The sequence below is a fragment of the Candidozyma haemuli genome (assembly GCF_002926055.2).
Source record: "Candidozyma haemuli strain B11899 chromosome Unknown D_2014730914, whole genome shotgun sequence".
Lineage (NCBI taxonomy): Eukaryota > Fungi > Ascomycota > Pichiomycetes > Serinales > Metschnikowiaceae > Candidozyma > Candidozyma haemuli.
In genome coordinates, this window is record NW_020289911.1 from 1 (window position 1) to 18,742 (window position 18,742).

The window sequence follows — 18,742 nt, forward strand, 5'->3', positions numbered from 1 at the left end:
TAAGAAAACCCAGACACCTAAGAAAACCCAGAAACAACACCTAAGAAAACCCAGACACCTAAGAAAACCCAGACACCTAAGAAAACCCAGACACCTAAGAAAACCCAGACACCTAAGAAAACCCAGACACCTAAGAAAACCCAGACACCTAAGAAAACCCAGACACCTAAGAAAACCCAGACACCTAAGAAAACCCAGACACCTAAGAAAACCCAGACACCTAAGAAAACCCAGACACCTAAGAAAAACCCAGACACCTAAGAAAAACCCAGACACCTAAGAAAACCCAGACACCTAAGAAAACCCAGACACCTAAGAAAACCCAGACACCTAAGAAAACCCAGACACCTAAGAAAACCCAGACACCTAAGAAAACCCTAAGAAAACCCAGACACCTAAGAAAACCCAGACACCTAAGAAAACCCAGACACCTAAGAAAACCCAGACACCTAAGAAAAACCCAGACACCTAAGAAAACCCAGACACCTAAGAAAACCCAGACACCTAAGAAAGTGCTAAAATACGAAGGAAATTATGGCAATTCCCAGCGCTTCAAGAATTTAAAGATTCCCGAGGGGTCGCTTCTGGATTTTTTGCTCTTATTTGGCGGTTCATTCTTCGTCGATGGTTGGGTTGCAAAGTTGTGCATAGTTTCTTCAGAATCAACCTGTGATGCAACACGATAAAATGAATCACACAAGCATAAGCAAAGTAACATAGTATAGTAAGCATCGTTTCCAGCATTATGTAAGAAGGCAAATGGCTGGCGTAGAATTCTCAACCCGTTCTTTAAACTAGCACCTCTCTTACCGTGGGTAATTGCAAGCAACACCTGGGTATCGATCGTATAGTAAGGTAGAAATACACCCATATCTTTGAGCCACTTGATATCTCCACTGACATCGTGCCCCACTAAGCAAGGGTTTGGGTAGTCGTTAAAAACGAGACTGATGGCCTCCTTGGCGTCTTTCTTTGACATGATCAAACTCTCGCCGCCATTGAAGAAGTCTACATGGTCAGGCATAAACTTCTTATTCCTCATATGCTGGTTTTCCAAGATGATGATGTGAGCCAGCTGTATGAAAGGTACCAAGCTCCCCTGCTGATTCTCAGGGTTATATAGCGAAATGCCAATCTCTGTGATCTCCTTTCCGTTTCTCTCGGAAGCTTCAACGTCAATGGAAATAAGCACGCTTTGCCTTTTCATGACAAAGGTCATAATCCGTTCCAACTCCGAGGTCTTCGCTTCAAATAGGCCATACTCCTTGTCTAGCCAATCCACATATCTGAAAGCGACATCAATGTCTTTCTTCTCCTGGGCTAGCCTGAACATGAGGTAAGAGTCCGTCTCAATGAATGCCGGCTCCACCAATTCAGCATACATTTGTGGGGTGGGGGCGTTATAGCGATGAGTAGTAGTAGTAGGAGTGATTTCGTGAAAATGTACTGCACCATCGTACTTGGTGATAAGTGGTCCCATTTCACTCTTCTTTTGGAAACGCCATCCGCTGCTGGATGAAACTCATTTTGGGGGTTGAATTAAGGGATGGTACTTTTGCTCCCACAATGTTAACTTTCAGGCTTCTCTGGCACTATGAACTGCCATAGAGGTAGCTAGAGCTCTACAAGAGGCCATGTTGTGTGATAAGGCTACCAAGACATGATATCAAAAACAACTCTTAAATTACTTGGTGTCAGCTACAAGTAACCCAAATTCCACCCAAAAGCTGCTCTTTAGACTACGTGGCAGTTGTTCTTCTATACTTTCCTTATACTATGGCAGCCCCCGGTAGTGCGCGTACCAGAGGCATTAGTAAGGATTGGATAACACTCGGAAAAGAAATCAAGAACAGGAACATAAGGAAAAGAAGAGTATCACACATACGTCTTCTATTTCATCCTCGTCTTCATTTATCGCACATATCCCGTTCTCCTGACTCCATACATTCACCTGTTACAGCCAAGATGGATTCCCTGGCTGTCAAACAAGATGAGCCTTTCAAAGGCCCAAATTTGAATGTTACACTCATGTGCCCAGACTGCAAGACATACCCACCAAATCTAATAGAGAGGTTTAGTGAGGGTGATATTGTCTGCGGTGACTGTGGTTTTGTGCTTAGTGATCGTGTAGTGGATACGAGATCCGAGTGGAGAACCTTCAGTAACGATGACCAGAACGGTGACGACCCTAGCCGTGTGGGAGATGCTGGAAACCCTCTTTTGGATACTGAGAATTTATCCACGATGATTTCATATGTCCCAGAGAATGTGAGAACCGGAAGAGACTTAAACAGAGCCCAGGCCAAGTCTTTGGTGGATAAGAAGGATAACGCCTTGTTGGCTGCCTTCACCAAAATCTCTCAAATGTGCGATGCCATTCAACTACCGAAGATTGTGGTTGATGGTGCAAAAGAAGTTTACAAGATAGTATACGAGGAGAAGCGTCTTAAGGGTAAGTCCCAGGAGTCGATCATGGCTGCAGCTATTTACTTAGGATGCAAGATGGCCAAGCTCTCTCGTTCTTTGAAGGAGATTTGGGCTCTTACAAACGTTCCCATTAAAACTACAGGTAAGGTGTTTAAGATTGTCATGCAAATTTTGAGGGAAAAGAGTCATGCCGACCCAAATGCTTATTCATTCATCAAGGACAGCGAGCAGGCTATTCTGTCTTCTTCGGATGTTTTGATCAGAAGATTCTGCTCTCATCTTGGTTTGAATATGGATGTTACCAATGCTGCTGAGGCTATTGCAAGAAAATGTTCGGACGAGGGTATCTTAGCGGGTCGACTGCCTATTACTGTGGCGGCTACCGTGATTTACTTTGCGTGCTTGCTTTTCGATGCTCAAATCACCCCAGCAAAGATTGGTAGCAAGACGGGTGTGAGCGACGGTACTATCAAAACAGCCTTCAAGGTAGCATGCAAGGACAGAGACAAGTTGGTGGATCCAAAATGGATAGAAAGCGGAAAAGCGAAGCTTGATAACTTCCCGCAAGTCTGAGTGTTATTTTAGAGGCTCAGGATAGTTAATTATCTAATTCACCTCTGTTGCAGGGCAAACCAGGGTAGGTTGCTTTATAATTATAAAAGCTGATTAGGGATATATCAGGACAAAAAAAGGATTATTTTACATTGTCGTAGGGAAATCAAAGTTTATTGCAAATATCTCACAAGTTATATATCTGTTGGATGAGGTTACCAATAAAGAAACGGTTTCTCACACCAAAGATTACAACCAAACTAACAATAGCAACATGAACAACGTGAATGAAGCTGAGCCAGGTCAACGCCTTCAAAATAGCAGGAATAGGGCTCTTATAGTTGGGTCTGCGGTCAACAGTCACAACCACAGTATCACCATCTGAGAAGTAGTGGTTCAATGTGGAGTCCAAGTCAATAAGATCAAAGAAGTTATTAGTACGAACTCCCAACACCTGGAGTCTTCTCTCGTTCGAAAACTTTCTCAGGTAGTAGTCGGCAGCCTCCTCAGCAGCATGAATAAGCGAGACCTTACCCTCGACATTCAACAGGATTCCGTATCCGTGTCTGTAAACCTTCGAGGCGCTGAAGGAGTTGCTTTGGAAGTCGTAGCCTGGGAAAGGCTTATCGTTCTGGGAAACAAGAAAGAAGTTTAATTGCATGATGAGTGGTGAAGTTGATGATCTATGGGGAACTGCTGGTACATATATTCCATCGATGGAGCCACATGTGAACGGGAAGTTTCATATGCATTTTTGACTACCACACAATCATCAAAGAAGCCCACATGAACTCCAACCTATTCAAAGTGTTCACTTGCCTCGGCATGTGCCTTAATTACTGGTAGCTTAGCGGTGCGGACATAATGGGCCAGGACGGCGATAAGCCTTGGGGCGAAAAGTGTATACTCTATGGCTGACAAAAAAGTTTAATTTCTGTTACGGGTCTAACTAAATCCGTTTTGTGGTGTTTGGACCGGCACTGATATTCGAACATCCGCTGGAAGACGGGTTCATATGAATGATCTTCGATGGTGTCTCAAAGATCCAGAAGACAAAGACTCAATGACAAGTTTATGTGCATTGGTGATGAATGGTGTCAAAAGATGACATAATGGCTTCTTTGGGACAAACGCTCGATCTGGCGTCGCATCATGGAACAACGCATAGTAGGGCTGGTGATTGTAATGGGAGAGTGGTGCATCAATCCACGAATAAGAGGCCTCTGTGTGTGATATTATTTGGATTGTGGTCGAGAACAAGGAACAAAGCAAGGGGATCAAGTACATTTTAAGGTCTTTTTATTGAGTTAAAGAGTGAATGTCGGGGTGGCTGTTGTATATTTTAGTGTATTTCTATGCTGGATGCTCGTATCTGAGGACCGTAAAGGCCAAAACAGCTCTTTTGGATACTACCTATACAAGCTGTTTTCCAATAAAACCTTAGAATTACTAAATCCAACATCCCCTCTTACAATAATGCCCAACTAACCGTTATCGTTTTATTATATGCGAGAGTGCTGATCTATCTAACTGTGAACCATCAACAACATGATACTACTCGGGTTTCCATATCACATTTTTATCAAAAAAGTAACAAAAAACGTGCCAAATTACTCCTCTTTATCTGTCTCCCCGCTTACCATCGGCCAATACAGCCTCAACATTGAATACTCACAGGCCAACCACCATCATCATCAACTACGGGACTTGGCCTCCTCCATAGATGCACCTAACCGCCAATAAAGTCTATCTAAAAGCTCTACATAACAGGTAATCCGAAACCTCTAGCTTTTTAGACCCCCCTCCACCTTCCAATCACCAATTCCCCTTCCAAACAGCCAAGATAAGACCATCGGTATGTGAGGTACAACACACAATGCTTCGCCAGCTTTCTACCAGCAAGCGACGATACACCAATGGAAGAACTGTTCCGAACGCATTGTTCCCAAATTACGGGCTCTCGGGATACCGCATCGAGCAAGGCTTATCTGTGGACTGATAAGCCTTGTCGCATAGCATCCGTAATTATGGTCTTGAAATATATAAAGATTGGTCCCCATTGGAGGATATGACTACTTTTACCAACAAGGATGTCGGATCCCATCCTTAGCCAGTCATACGGCTATGGATTTGCAATTGGCTTAGGCGCAGCTTTTGCGTTGATTATGGCTCTGATCACCAGGGTACTATCTCGCTTTCTAGGCCAGGTACAAAACTCAGAACGTTTCTCTACTGCCTCGAGAAATGTCAAGGCTGGTCTTATTTCCTCGAGTACAGTGTCTGCTTGGACATGGCCTGCAACTTTGCTTTCTTCAGGTGCTTGGAGCTACTCGCATGGTGTGAGTGGAGGTTACTTCTATGGTATTGGAGGGACAATCCAGATTACCTTATTTATGTTCTTAGCTATCCAGCTTAAGAGGAAAGCTCCTGCTGCTCATACGCTTTCAGAATGCTTTTATTTGAGGTATGGTATGCCTGGACATGTTGTGTTCTTGTGCTATTGTATGGCTACCAACATACTCATTTCTTCTTTACTTCTTTTGGGTGGTTCACAGGGCTTTGCTACAACTACTGGGATGCATACCGTTGCTGCTTCGTTCCTTTTGCCTTTGGGTGTCATGGTATACACTGCACTTGGAGGTTTAAAGGCTACCTTTGTATCTGACTGGATCCATACGGTTATTATCTATGGTATCTTACTTGCAACCTGCTTTACAGTCTATGGGTCTTCTTCATTGATTGGGTCACCAGGAAGGATGTACGATTTGTTGAAAGAGGCCCAAGAAGCGTTTCCTTCTGCCACAGGCGAGAGCTACCTCTCATTCAAAGATCCAGAGATGTTCTATCTTTCATGGTCCGTTACCTTGGGTGGATTTGGCTCTGTTTTTGGTGACCCAGGATACTCTCAGAGAGCTATAGCAGCACACCCTGCTGAAGTCTTTGAGGGATACCTTATGGGAGGCATTTGCTGGTGGATCATTCCAGTAGCATTAGGGCTGGCGGCTGGCTTGGCTTGCAGAGCTCTTCTTACCAACCCAGTATCGGTCACTTACCCAAATCCACTCACTGACTTTGAAGTGGGAGCTGGCTTACCAGTGATATATGGGATGGCTGCAATATTTGGGAAAAAGGGTGCAGCTGCTGGATTGGCTATGCTTTTCATGTCGGTAACATCAGCTACTTCCGCTGAGCTTATTGCCTTTTCGTCAGTCACAACCTACGACATTTACAGAACATACTTCAAACCAGACGCTTCTGGAAAGCAGCTTGTCTTTGCAGCCCATACTTCAGTCATACTATTTGGCATATTTATGGCATCTTTGGCAACCGTTTTGAATTATGTGGGTGTCACTGTGAGCTGGATATTGAGCTTCTTGGGTATAGTTTTGACTCCAGAAGTCAGTGCTATTATATTGACGCTTTACTGGAAACGCATGACAAGACTAGGTCTAGTCATTGGAGCTCCACTAGGCACTGTGACAGGAGTTGTCAGCTGGATAGCTTCTGCTCATCGCCTTGGAGAAGGCTCTGTCAATAAGGAGACACTTATGATCCTGAAAGCTACTTTCATTGGAAACATTGCAGCTATTTTCTCTGCACCGATTTACATCACTGTGATTTCACTTTTGAAGCCAGACAAGGAGCCTTTTGATATGGATAAATTTCAGGCCAGCTTTAAGGCTGGTGATGATGTTGATGAAGAGATTGTCAATGGCTTGGAGATATCTGCACAAGCTCGGCGTGTTTTGAAGAGACAAGAATGGGCCTGTGTTGCCGTGAACTTGTTCATCTTGCTTATTCCATATGTGCTTGTCCCTTGTGTTTTGTATGGACTTGGTGATTTCAGTAAGAGCTCATTTACCGCTTTTATTATAATCCTTCTCATATGGGCAGTGATAGCAGCTCTTTACATCACTATATTACCCTTAGTACAAGGTTGGTCATCGATGAAGGCTATCACGAGGAAGCTTCTCTTTCGGCAAGAAAAGGCAGAAGTCCACTCAGGACACTCTGACCAATCTGATCATACCGATAATTCCGTCGAGGCTGACGAAGTCGAAGAAGTTCACTGGAAGTCTAAATCAGACACTAGCTGACTAGTTTCAGGAATTTGAAGGGCTTATAGTTTTTATACGACAAAGAAATCAACTTTATGAGATTATAAGTGTATTATTTACAAATGTCAAGGTAGGTATTATATCTTAAACTTCCGAATCCGTCTTCTTCCCACGGCCTATGAGCTTCTTGAAGAAGTTAACAATAGGGTCATCGTCGTATTTGTTCACAACAACCACGGTCTTTCCTTCTCTTTCGGCCTCTTCCTTCGTTACCTCTCCCATATGGTAAACAGGCAACAACTTATGGTTTCTCAAGCACAAAGAAGCTGCCACAAGTGGAACACAAAGCACGAGTCCAGCAATAATCAATTTACGCTGGATCTTAGCATACGCAAGCACAACAGCTATTCTAGGCTGAGTTCCCCACCCGTATTCTTTAATGAAGGAAAAGGGGTCGCTGTAAGCTGCAGTTGCTAATTCAGTATCCAAGCCTAGCTTCTTCATTTCAGACTCAATGGCGCCATACAACTGCTGTGTCCAAATAGCACCACTTACAGCAGCACCTAACCCAAGACCAATGTTGTAAACTGCTAAGGAGAGTGCAATTAAAACAGCCATGTACTCATGGTTGGTACATGTTTGAATAGACAACATGACGTTGTAAGTAAAGAAACCAGTTCCAAAACCCATGACACATTTGGCTGCAATCACTCCATCAATATAGTATTGTCTTTGAAGACCATTATTATCACCTCTGTAATGGTAGAACATACCCATAGAAGCAAACCAGACACAGCAGCCAAAGATAATAAATGGTTTATTGCGCTTCACAAAGATAATGACTATAGCGACGATAGGTGCCACTACGGTACCCACAAAGGAAGACAAGGAAAGGATTCTTGTAGCTGCCTTATCTGAAGCACCCATTCCTATCATAAGAACAGAATATAAGTACTCGTCAGGCATTGTGGAAACAAAGTTAATCAAGGTACTGATGATAAGAGCAGCCCAAACACCACGCTCTTTCAAAAGCTTGTAGGGAAGGATAGGCTCTTTGGCAAACTTACCTTCCCAAAGCACGAAAAGTGGAATGAGCACAACTCCAATGACAAGAGGAACAATAGAACTTGCCTTTGCCCATGAGCTCTGTGTACCACCAGAAATGGTTAAAGGCACCAAGATGAACCCAAAGATACAGATAACAAATATGACGCCGATGATATCGAGTCTCCAGAAGAGGTCCACCGTTACATAGCGAGATTTGATGAAAAAGATACGAGTTTTGAGCAAGGTTCTTGAAACAAAGCCCTCGGTATGAAGAAGCTTATCCTGGTAAGGCTTAGCATGGGCATTTGCAGCGACATGACTATCGTGCTCTTCTTGGTTGACTTGTTTCCATTCATCAGTCTTCGAAGCCTGCCAACGCATGTAGATCATACACCCCAAAATTGGCAAAGAACAGAGTGGAAAGATGAAAGCCCAAATACCAATGGCGTAATTCCACGAGTGGTGCTTGTTCAAAGCTTCTGTAACATTTCCACTGAACCAGGTAATCTTTAGAAATGGTAAAGTAGGGACAAGCATTGCCAAAAGTCTCCAGTTCATAGTAGAAAGGTCAGCCACAAGAATCTCCAACATGAGAATGATTCCCGAGTAGCCGACCTGGTAGAAGACAGATCCAGCAGCAAATCTCTGAATATCATAAGCCTGAGACTCGATGACTGTTCCCATGGAATAGAAGATGATAGACACTATAGTCAACTCCAAACGACCAATCACATCGGAAAGTCTAGCATAAACCGGCTGTGAAGCTGCTGCAGCCACACTCCTAATCACGTTGATAGTAGAAAGAAGCGAGTGCTGGTCATAGGAAGCCGTAGCTCTGGTCTGGAAGACATACCTGGTATTACCATCCAAGGAGTACGCAAACGCACATAAATAAATGGCAAACGCAAAGAACGCTCTGAACCAAACATTCGAGCACTGTTGAGCTAGAAGCTCAGACTTCTTAACACCAAACGATTTAACTGCAACGTCCTGATCCTTAGAAGTGTCTTCCCTAGTAAACGTCTCAGAGCCAGTGACCCTCTTGTCGACCTCAAGACTGTCTCTCTTCAGACCGTCGCTCATTGATGAAAAAGATAACGATGGAAAAGATAACGAAGTGGGTACCACATCTTATAAGTGGTGATGCCCTCTGTGATGCATATGAAAGGGAAAAGAAAAAATATTCAATACGTCAATGCATCCCACATCTCCTCTTTCGGTCCCTCTTTCGGTACCTCTTTGTTCATGCAAAAAGGTACCTTTTTGTGTCGAAAAGGACCGATGCCGCCAAGTGCCCTGATCAGATCAACATAACCACCAAATGCCGAAGTCCGTCTAGACGGAATAGACCAAAGTTTATATATTTGAACTGTAAAAGAGCAGCCAAAAATCTACGAAATTCCACCTTCCTCCTCCCCAACTGTATTGTCTTCCAGGGCTTAAACGGTGTACTCTAGAAGTCCCATCCACAATCGATGAGGCTGAGGCGGCCAACAAATCAAGCATTTTCGCATTGACAGCCTCCAAGAGTCTTCTTGGCATAACTTCCTTTTTTTGCAGTTTCCAACGGTTTGTTATTGGATAGTCGGGCCGATAACGGTCCTGGCTGGACCACTTCCTTTATGCTTCTACATGCTTTGAAGTGCATTCCAAGGATCCCCTTCTGGAGAAACCAACCATTTCTTGAACCAACTATTCCTGCCTATCCACTTGAAGCCTCCAATTTTCTCAACGATCCTTGATGGCTTAGAGACCTCATCTCTGCTTTTTTTATGCGTATACGGTCGGTAAAAGATCTCATTTGTCAAATGCCGTGCATCTGTCTCTTCTAATACATGCACACTTGACGTGCTGTCAAAGGTTGCCGTACGGAACATGCATGGGTGCAATTTGCCGTAGATACTTTGATGGGATTTGACATGAGTCGTAGAGGTGAAACCGTTGATTGGTAGTTAGACTTATGCGGCTAGAAGGTTTCATATAGACCTTCACTCGCAGATCTCGAAGCTTGATCTAGCCAACAATGGCACTTCTTGGGTAGTTTTACTCCTTTTCTTCTACTTCTACTTATTCTACAAATGTCTTGAAAACCGACAAACTCTTACTAACCTATTTTTGCTCTCTGATAGAGTCAAAGTCGAAATGGACTGGGTGGTCGTAGCCCAGAACGAAAGCACAGTTTCCCATGTCTCTCTTTTGAATCTCTGCTTCTGGACTGACATCAAAGTCAAAAACGTCCATTGGAAGCCCTAATGTCGTACAGGCGTTGGGGACGTCCACAACACCTGCCAAGTGTCCTTCAATTGGTGCACAAGACAAAAAGATATAGATTTGGTAGTCATTGTATCCAAACCTTCTCAAGTACTCGATGACTCGGATACATGCCTGACGGTATGCTGTTGTTGCACACAAATGGAGCTGCTTACCCTTTTCGTCGACCGAGAACCCTTCGAAGGTTAGGAACCTGGAAGGACCATAATGGTTCTGAACATCACCAGGCATAAATAAAGGAGACTTCAATGCCATCTTCTTTATACCATCTTTGATGATAGAAAACGATAAAGTGACAACGCCTGCCATTTCAATTGCACCACAGAAAGAAATCTCGCCGTCTCCCTGGGAGAAGTGCAAGTCTCCAATGGAGAACTTGGCGCCCTTGACGTACACTGGGAAGTAGCATTTGGAGCCACGAGAAAGGTTCTTGATATCACAATTACCGCCATGCTCTGGTCTGCCAGGGATCGTTCTTGCACCTTCTTTTGCAATGAGATCCTTGAGTTTACCTGTTGCAGAACCACAATTGGCTCCGTCTGTTTTTGGCAATTGAGCAACGGGAGTATCGTGTTGGGACTGGATCTCGTCCACCAACAGCTTCTCTCTGGTATTCCACTCTTTCAACACCTCTGCTGATGGAGCTGTTCCCATGATGCCTGGATGAACCAACCCAGTAAACTTCACATGGGGAATATGTCTCGAGGTAGCATGGATACCGTTGAAGTCAAAGATAGCTTTGGCGCATTGTTCATAGAACCTGTCCAAGAACCCACCGCCATTAGTCTTATGGAACACACCACTGTACCCCCAAGGCTGTCTCTCCAAAGGCTGCACGTCCTTTATTTCAACCACCAAGGCATCGCCAGGCTCAGCTCCCTCCACATTATATGGCCCAGACAAGTAATGGATCCTTGTCAAGTCCACATGGCGTAAATCGTCAGCACTATCGTTATTTCCAATCTGATTCCCCGTCCAGTCAAGGCACTCTGCCTTCACCACCTCCCCTGGCTTTATCGTCTCTGTGAATGGCACATCGGGATGCCATCTGTTATGGACTTGGGGTTGCTCGTCGCCAGACTTGCTCAAGTCGACCTTTGTAACGTATTTGATAGCTTCAACTGGCATTGTAAAGTTAGGGGAAGAACTTTCCAAAGTGCCAATGGCCCAGACTATCTATACTCTGCCAAAGTGAGCCGCAGAGCCCACCATTGCTCTCGGCACCCGCAGCTTACCCAATTTGTCGGAATGCTTATCTTATCGCGCGGAATACACTATATAGGGTAGTGGACCCTGCCAGGACGGACCAATTGGTGAGGGTTGTTATGGGCTTCACTTTATAAGCGCATAAATGTGTAAACGCATACGTTATGGGTGCATTTGACGTATTTTGAAAGCAGTTTTCTTCAGATATTTTGTAATTCTCACTTCTGGAGGTTCTCTTTGATCAGAGGTAATTCCGTTAGCAGTGACCGTGGGCCCCACAGTTTGCCCATCTTCTGTGTTTAAGGTAAAGGGGTGTGGGGACATGGGTAGTGGATCAGCCATTTATAAGGGCGGGCGTCCACATTAGGACGAACAATGATAAGGAAAAAGATGAGAGAGACTATACTGTGTGCCTTAGATGCCTTGAGTCTCCACCTAAAGAGAGGGTAAAACGAATGGCTTAGGCCGGAAATGTACTTGGAGATTCCGCTTCTGGGACCCTTCTTTGGTTGTATTGGAGTTGGAGTAAACCAGGGCATTTCCAGTAATGTGGGTGCACTTTGGTTGCTTCTAGCCGGCGAGAACGGAAGTATGTTGGCCCTGGAGAACCTTATTGGGGATCAGGAAGGGCTGCCCATAGGATTTACGGGATGGCAATGTGGTGTAGACTCTTGTGTGTGTATGGCCTAAGTGTATCCCTCACTTAGATCTGGCCACGCCTTGGGCATGTAGAACTGTGTTTGGAGCTCTTGTTAGATTTTCATCATTTTCTCTTTGTGCTTTTTTTGGATGTACGGAAAGAATGGCGGTCTGGAGATAAATAAGGGGAAGTTCTGTGATCCACAAGTTTTGTGAGCGTGCAACATATATTGGAAAAACCTAAACATCGTCACAAAAATCGAAAAGTGTAAACAATGTACAGAAAGCAAAACATAAAGCCAATTACACTTGCTTTCTTGGCTGGGGCTTCTCGTTTAGGTTTACTGGAGGGCTACGGAACGAGTAGTTGTTGATTAATGGTTTTACTGAACATGCCACACAGTTTACGCTAAACAAAGCCGACCATTTCTTCCAGAAATGTTTTCTTGTGGAATTCCAACATTCTCTCCGGCTGGCCAACTTTAATTGCTCCACTCTTCCTGATATGAGTTCATCGGAATCTTAATCGGAGTAAAGAAAATCCGTTGAACACAAAGCAATGTCTACAGTTCCACAAAAGCTTCCCATGACCAATCATGAACATTAAGAAGTACGACCCAGAAATCGTTTAGCCCCCTAGGTGGAAACAAAGAAGATGTTGGCACGTTCCAGACCAACCTGGCACCACCCTTTACAGCCGAAGCTGATCTGATTGTTCATCCTCGTGGGAAATTAGTATCCCACAAATTACCCATAGATTCCTTTAAAACTTGCGGAAAAGTGACGCCAGATCTTGCCACAGAACCATATGCTATTCCATATCAGTTCCATCTAGAGCACATGAACGGATTCGTATTTTTTTTTTTTAGACCAGGGCACGGAAGCCCTGACTCCAACTTCCTTCGAAATGGCAAAGGAAGCCCTTATAGGCACTACTTCTATCTTCCTATAGGCTAGAATCTACATGAGATGGTTCGGAGCCGTCTGCAAACAGAAACAATGGGGAGTTGTTTTAGAGATCGATGCAGCCACGATGATACGACCGAAAACAGTCAAAACCGATCGAAAAGAGGCAAACCCCAGCATTAATCTTTTCCATCTATTTGCATCGTAAGCTGAAGCACAGCAGCTTCTTCTTTATACCCCAAATCACAAAAGCACCAAGCGACAAAGCCCCCAACCATACAACCAAGAAGATCCACTGAAGACCCCCTAAATAAACCTACTCTCTCCCCAAAAACAATCCCCAAAATACCCCCAAACTCGTCCCCCATCCAAGCAATCATAGATCTTTTCGATATCTCCATTCCATGTCACTACGGGCCATAGACAACCCTTTATGTGCCCGATTTTCGGCATCGTAAATTTTTTTTTTTTTTCCTCGCATCCTGCGGGACATATCGGGGTATCTAAAAGAACTCCAACCCCGACCCGAAAAATCACGCTGCCAATGTGTAAACAAACAGGGTATACTGAAACGGATGTGCATCGGAAAAAAGCGTAGCAAGTACTAAAGCAAGAGGGAGTTACTCCTTACCCAACGGTCGTAGCGCCCACCCCTTACCTCTTCTTTCCAGCAGCAACGGCATTATCGGTACAAGGTATAATAGGGTTAGCAAAAAAAACCCTATGTAAGTTGGTCAAAGCCTCGGAAGTTAGCGACTCGCTTCTTCATAGTGCGTTTGGCACTTCTTGGCAAGGCGATCTATACAATAGTGCATTCATGGCCGCGTGGAAAACTCTGCGGCCAGTGAAACTGGACCCAGGGAGAGAATGACATTATGGGAGGGAGGGAGAGGGAGAGGGAGGGAATGAGAGGTCAGGTTATCTACGGGGGGCTCCTAACAACCCCCTAAGCGAAACAGCTTTAACCGCTTTTGCAGAAACACCGCTTGGGTTCCAGCCAGCACCCAGCACAGTCGCAAATTGATCAAATAGATATGAGTGTACACGGTTTGTAGCACGCGCCGTACATGCAGCACGCATCGTAATGGGTCCAATCACTACCTCAGAGGGAACCCTGTGCATGGGTGTAAAGTCAGTTGACGAAGCAGGAAACCACCGATAATACCGGTCAGTGGAAATATGGTTTGGGAAAAAGGTTAAACGACACACAAACGCTGCCAGACCAGCCGATTTGAACCTGTAGCCAGTGAAACACCAAACGAAGTTCCCAAGATGGGATCGGGTGCGGCTCGTTTGGGAATATCAAGCTTTCAGGTAAACCCGAGCCGAATCGGTCTCAGTGCTTGGGTTAGTTCTCGCGCTTATGCATGGGCCATGCATAAATGTAAACATACGAGGTATTGTTAGGCCGCAAAAAAAACCGTGCTGGAAGTCCAATTTAGCGTCACTGAAAAAAAAAAAAAAAAGAGTAGCTGCCAGGCCTGCCAGCTATAAAACCAAGACCTTTTTCCCTCTCTCTTCCCTCTTCTTTTCTCTCCATCTTCGGATTCTTTACACTCGTTTTAATAATGTTGAAGTTTGCAACCATTGCCAGTCTTATGGCTGTCGCTCTCGCAGCTGACAACCCATACGAGACTTACCCACCAGTCCCAAAGACCGCTTCCATTAACGGTCTCGCTGACCCTATCAACGACCAGTTGCCAGAGTGTGCCCAGCCATGTTTCGCCAGATCCACCTCCAACACTCCTTGTCCTTACTGGGACACTGGCTGTCTCTGTGTCATGCAGCCATGGACTGAGCCAGTTGCTGAGTGTATTGCCAACAACTGTAAGGGTAAGGATGTTGACCTTGCCACCTCCTTGGCTATCTCCCAGTGTTCCGTTGTGGGTGTCTGGGAGCCATACTTCATTGTCGCTGACAAGTACACCACCATGTTGCAGTCTGCTGCTGCTGAGACTGAGGTCGAGACCACCTCTTCTGTTGCTGAGCCTACTCCTTCTGAGGAGCAGCCATCCCAAGCTGAGCCAACCGCTTCTGACGCTCCATCTTCTGCTGAGTCTTCGTCTCCAGCCATCACCAGTTCTCCAGCAGTGAGCTCTGAAGAGGCTACTTCCTCCTCCACTTCTTCCGTTTTCGTTCGTTCTGCTTCCATCAACGGTTTCGCTGACCCAATCTACGGTGAAATGCCAGAGTGTGCCAAGTCTTGTGTGAGCCAGTCTACTTCTTCCACTCCATGCCCATACTGGGACGCTGGTTGTCTCTGTGTGATCCCAACCTTCTCTTACAAGGTTGCTCAGTGTATCGCTGAAGCTTGTCAGGGTAACGACGTCAAGGTCGCTACTGACTTGGCTTTCGGTGTCTGTAAGGATGCTGGTATCACCACCTTCCCAGAATGGAACATCAACACTGCTTTGATGGAGGCCTTGGACGCTGCTCGTGATGCTACTGCCAGCGAGGCTCCAGCTTCTTCCAGCGACGTCATCATCTCTGTCCCAGTCATTGCTACTCCATCCGGTGAGGCTCCAGCTTCTTCTAGCGATGTCATTATTTCCGTTCCAATTATTGCTACTCCATCTTCTGAGCCATCTTCTGATGCTGCGCCAATTGAGTCTGAGTCTGCTTCTGCTTCCGCTGACGCTCCAGCTGTCTCTGACGAGGCTCCAGCTGTCTCTGACCCCGCTGAGGTTACCGTCTCGAACACCCACAGCGAGGTTGTCACCATCACCTCCTGCTCTGACGACAAGTGCTCCGAGATCCAGTCCACCGTCACTGCCACCAACGAGCACAGCGAGATTGTCACCATCACTTCTTGTGACGAGAACAAGTGTGTTGAGTCCGAGTCCACTGTGGTTCCAGTTGTCACCAAGACTAACAACCACACCGAGATCGTGACCATCACCTCTTGCGACGACCAAAAGTGCACTGAAGTCTTGTCCACCGTGACTAAGGCTCCTAAGACCACTACCGTCACTGCCGAGCCAGAATGCATCACCGTCACCGAGTGTATCGAGGACAAGTGCAAGACCTACGAACTTTCCACCACCCAGATCACCACCACCGTTGACAAGGTCGAGACCGTCTACGTCTCTACTTGCACCGAGACCATTGACGTTGTCACCTCCAAGAGCGTTTCTGGCACCAAGACTGTTGATGTCACCATCACCAAGACTCTTTCCCAGGAGCAGCCAAAGGAGACCAAGCCAGTTGCCGACGCTCCAAAGAGCTCTGTCAAGGTGACTCCAACCACTGTTGCCCCAGTCCAGACCCAGCCAGTCTCTTCTGCTCCTCCAGCTCCAGCTGTCAGCACATTTGAGGGTGCTGCTGCTGTGAACACTGCCGGTTTGGGTATGGCTGCTATCTTGATGGCCTTGCCATTCTTCTAAGTCACTGACTTAGTCTTTCGTTAATTCCTTTTTTGCACCGTCTTGGTCCTGGAACTTTTTACCACTTTCGCTTAAAACAACCTTTCTCCAGGCATCTTCCACCTGGTTTTGTATAAAAGAGCTTATTTTCCACATTGATACCCCTTACGTTAGTACATATCTAATCTAGATGCACTGTTACGACCTGCTTCAACCGCCCGTAATCTCCCTAACCCAATGCAACCTATCACAAACCAGAATCCAGCCCAATGGGCGAAATGGGCGCAAAACGCCTGCCTGCCTCTACCCATGCAGCACTGCACCCAGCCCAGCCTACCGTCCTTCACAAATCTGTACTCGTTACCGATTACCCTGCCTCAGCCGCACTGCCTTCAACGCCTGTGCATCCACACCCATGTGTCAATGAAAGGTGGTGATCTGGACAAACCACTCTTTTCTGGTACTACTTACTGATATCTCTTGTTTATGCCACCCTGGAAGAGAATCTCGAAATGGTGTGAGGTGCCGTGTGAGGGAGACGAGGAGATCTCGTTCTTGGTGAACCCTGATCTAGAACCAGTACCCGTGGAGAAACGAAGCTGGGGGTTCTTTTCGTACTTTGGGTACTGGGGTGTGCCGAACGCTACGATATGGACGTGGAGCACGGGTGGTGCTTTGGTGGCTGTGGGGTTGAAGGTGCCGGCGATTATGGGTGCTATCACTATCGCCAATGTCTTGATTATTGCTTATACATGCCTCAATTCGTTGCCAGGGACGAAATACCATATTGGGTTTCCACTTTCCCAGAGAATGCTATTTGGGATTAGGGGGTCGTTTATTGGTATCATTATCAGGATAGTGCTTTCGATAGTGTTCTACGGTGCCCAGTCATGGCTAGGCGGTGTTCTGGTATCGCTTATCATATCTGGGTTCAGCAAGAGCTTCTTGGATATGCCTCCTACGTTCCCAGAAAGCGCCCAAATGAAACTACGAGACTTTATTGGCTTTGTGGTGTTTCTGGTGGTCCAGGCATGCTTTTTGTATATGAAGCCTGAGCTGTTCAATGCCTTGTTGATATCGTCATGTGGTTTCACTTTGATATGCTTCATAGCGATCTTGGCTCTTTGCATATCCGATAACGGTGGCTCTGTGGGCTTGATAAACCTGGACCTGGGCCTTACTGGTGACGGCTACGGCTGGGCTTGGCTCTATGCCATGCTGATCTGGTACGGTGCCATCTCGCCTGAAGTGCTCAACCATAATGACTTCTCTCGCTTTGCAGCCTCGCCCAAGAAGATGTGTTTTGGAATCACCTCGGCCATCTTGATAACAGGAACTTTTGTGCCATTAGCTGGTCTTCTTTGCGCTTCGTCTACGTTGCTGAAATATAATAAGATGTTCTGGCTACCCACAACCATTGTTCTTAGGTGGCTTCATATCGAATACTCACCAGCAAACAGAGCTATGGCAGTGATCTTTGGCTTGGCTTTTTCGATATCACAACTTTCATTCAACATTGTCGCTAATGGCATTGCTGGAGGCATGGAGATGGCTGGCCTTCTCCCAAAATACATTAACATCCGCCGTGGTGCTTACCTCACAGCTTTGCTTTCCTGGGCTGTCCAACCTTGGAAGTTTTTCTGGAGCTCTTCTACATTCCTTGACGTAATGAGCTCTTTTGGGGTCGTGGCTACGCCATTGATAGCCCTTCAGATTGCTGATTTCATTGTCGTCCGACGTATGGAATTGCCCATAGACGATCTTTATACTGCTCGAGAAGATGGCACGTTCTTCTATACCAAGGGCTTCAATATCAGGGCTATTGTTGTTTGGATAGTTAGTGTGGTCCCTAGCTTACCAGGACTCATCAGTGTTGAGTCTAAGGCTGTACATGGAACACTTCAGGGCCTTGAAAACTTCTATTTCGGCAACGTTATATTTGCATTTGTGATTCCTTTCGTTTTGTACATTTTGGTCTGCTGGATCTGGCCTCCAGAAGGTAGCAATATGCTTAAAGGTGCTCAGGACAAGGGAGTAGAAGTAGAGAGCGTTCGTGTTGACTCTGCTTCATTAAAAAGAGATATTGTGGTCGCTTCACTGGTGAAGACGTCGGAAATATAGAAAAAATAGAATAAATCGCTCAAAAATCGGTATTTGTGGCTGAGATTCCTTCAAAATAATTTTGTAAATATAATCAAACTACTAAAAAAGTAAAAACTTAAGATTATTTAGCTCTAATGAAAACAAATTATATAGCTTACCAAATTTCAATAA

At 45.5% G+C, this 18,742-nt stretch overlaps 8 protein-coding genes across 8 annotated transcripts; 4 read left to right on the forward strand and 4 right to left on the reverse strand. All coding sequences in view use genetic code 12, as the record gives it.

The window, feature by feature from the left end:
* Positions 1-532: 532 nt before the first annotated feature.
* CXQ85_002450 (uncharacterized protein) lies at positions 533-1,384 on the reverse strand (the record flags this gene model as incomplete). The annotated part of the gene is made up of 1 exon (XM_025486122.1): positions 533-1,384. The coding sequence occupies one exon, from the start codon at positions 1,382-1,384 to the stop codon at positions 533-535; it is 852 nt and encodes a 283-aa protein (XP_025343672.1).
* A 581-nt stretch (positions 1,385-1,965) lies between these two features.
* On the forward strand, positions 1,966-3,000 carry SUA71 (transcription factor TFIIB; the record flags this gene model as incomplete). The annotated part of the gene is made up of 1 exon (XM_025486123.1): positions 1,966-3,000. The coding sequence occupies one exon, from the start codon at positions 1,966-1,968 to the stop codon at positions 2,998-3,000; it is 1,035 nt and encodes a 344-aa protein (XP_025343673.1).
* A 166-nt stretch (positions 3,001-3,166) lies between these two features.
* Positions 3,167-3,640, reverse strand: CXQ85_002452 (uncharacterized protein; the record flags this gene model as incomplete). The annotated part of the gene is made up of 1 exon (XM_025486124.1): positions 3,167-3,640. The coding sequence occupies one exon, from the start codon at positions 3,638-3,640 to the stop codon at positions 3,167-3,169; it is 474 nt and encodes a 157-aa protein (XP_025343674.1).
* Positions 3,641-5,069: 1,429 nt separating this feature from the next.
* On the forward strand, positions 5,070-7,076 carry CXQ85_002453 (sodium:solute symporter family protein; the record flags this gene model as incomplete). The annotated part of the gene is made up of 1 exon (XM_025486125.1): positions 5,070-7,076. One exon carries the CDS (start codon positions 5,070-5,072, stop codon positions 7,074-7,076), a length of 2,007 nt encoding a protein of 668 aa, XP_025343675.1.
* A 105-nt stretch (positions 7,077-7,181) lies between these two features.
* On the reverse strand, positions 7,182-9,167 carry CXQ85_002454 (uncharacterized protein; the record flags this gene model as incomplete). Its single annotated transcript, XM_025486126.1, has 1 exon — positions 7,182-9,167. One exon carries the CDS (start codon positions 9,165-9,167, stop codon positions 7,182-7,184), a length of 1,986 nt encoding a protein of 661 aa, XP_025343676.1.
* Positions 9,168-10,193: 1,026 nt separating this feature from the next.
* On the reverse strand, positions 10,194-11,483 carry CXQ85_002455 (uncharacterized protein; the record flags this gene model as incomplete). The annotated part of the gene is made up of 1 exon (XM_025486127.1): positions 10,194-11,483. The coding sequence occupies one exon, from the start codon at positions 11,481-11,483 to the stop codon at positions 10,194-10,196; it is 1,290 nt and encodes a 429-aa protein (XP_025343677.1).
* Positions 11,484-14,674: 3,191 nt separating this feature from the next.
* CXQ85_002456 (CFEM domain-containing protein) lies at positions 14,675-16,489 on the forward strand (the record flags this gene model as incomplete). The annotated part of the gene is made up of 1 exon (XM_025486128.1): positions 14,675-16,489. The coding sequence occupies one exon, from the start codon at positions 14,675-14,677 to the stop codon at positions 16,487-16,489; it is 1,815 nt and encodes a 604-aa protein (XP_025343678.1).
* A 465-nt stretch (positions 16,490-16,954) lies between these two features.
* CXQ85_002457 (uncharacterized protein) lies at positions 16,955-18,589 on the forward strand (the record flags this gene model as incomplete). Its single annotated transcript, XM_025486129.1, has 1 exon — positions 16,955-18,589. The coding sequence occupies one exon, from the start codon at positions 16,955-16,957 to the stop codon at positions 18,587-18,589; it is 1,635 nt and encodes a 544-aa protein (XP_025343679.1).
* Positions 18,590-18,742: the final 153 nt, after the last annotated feature.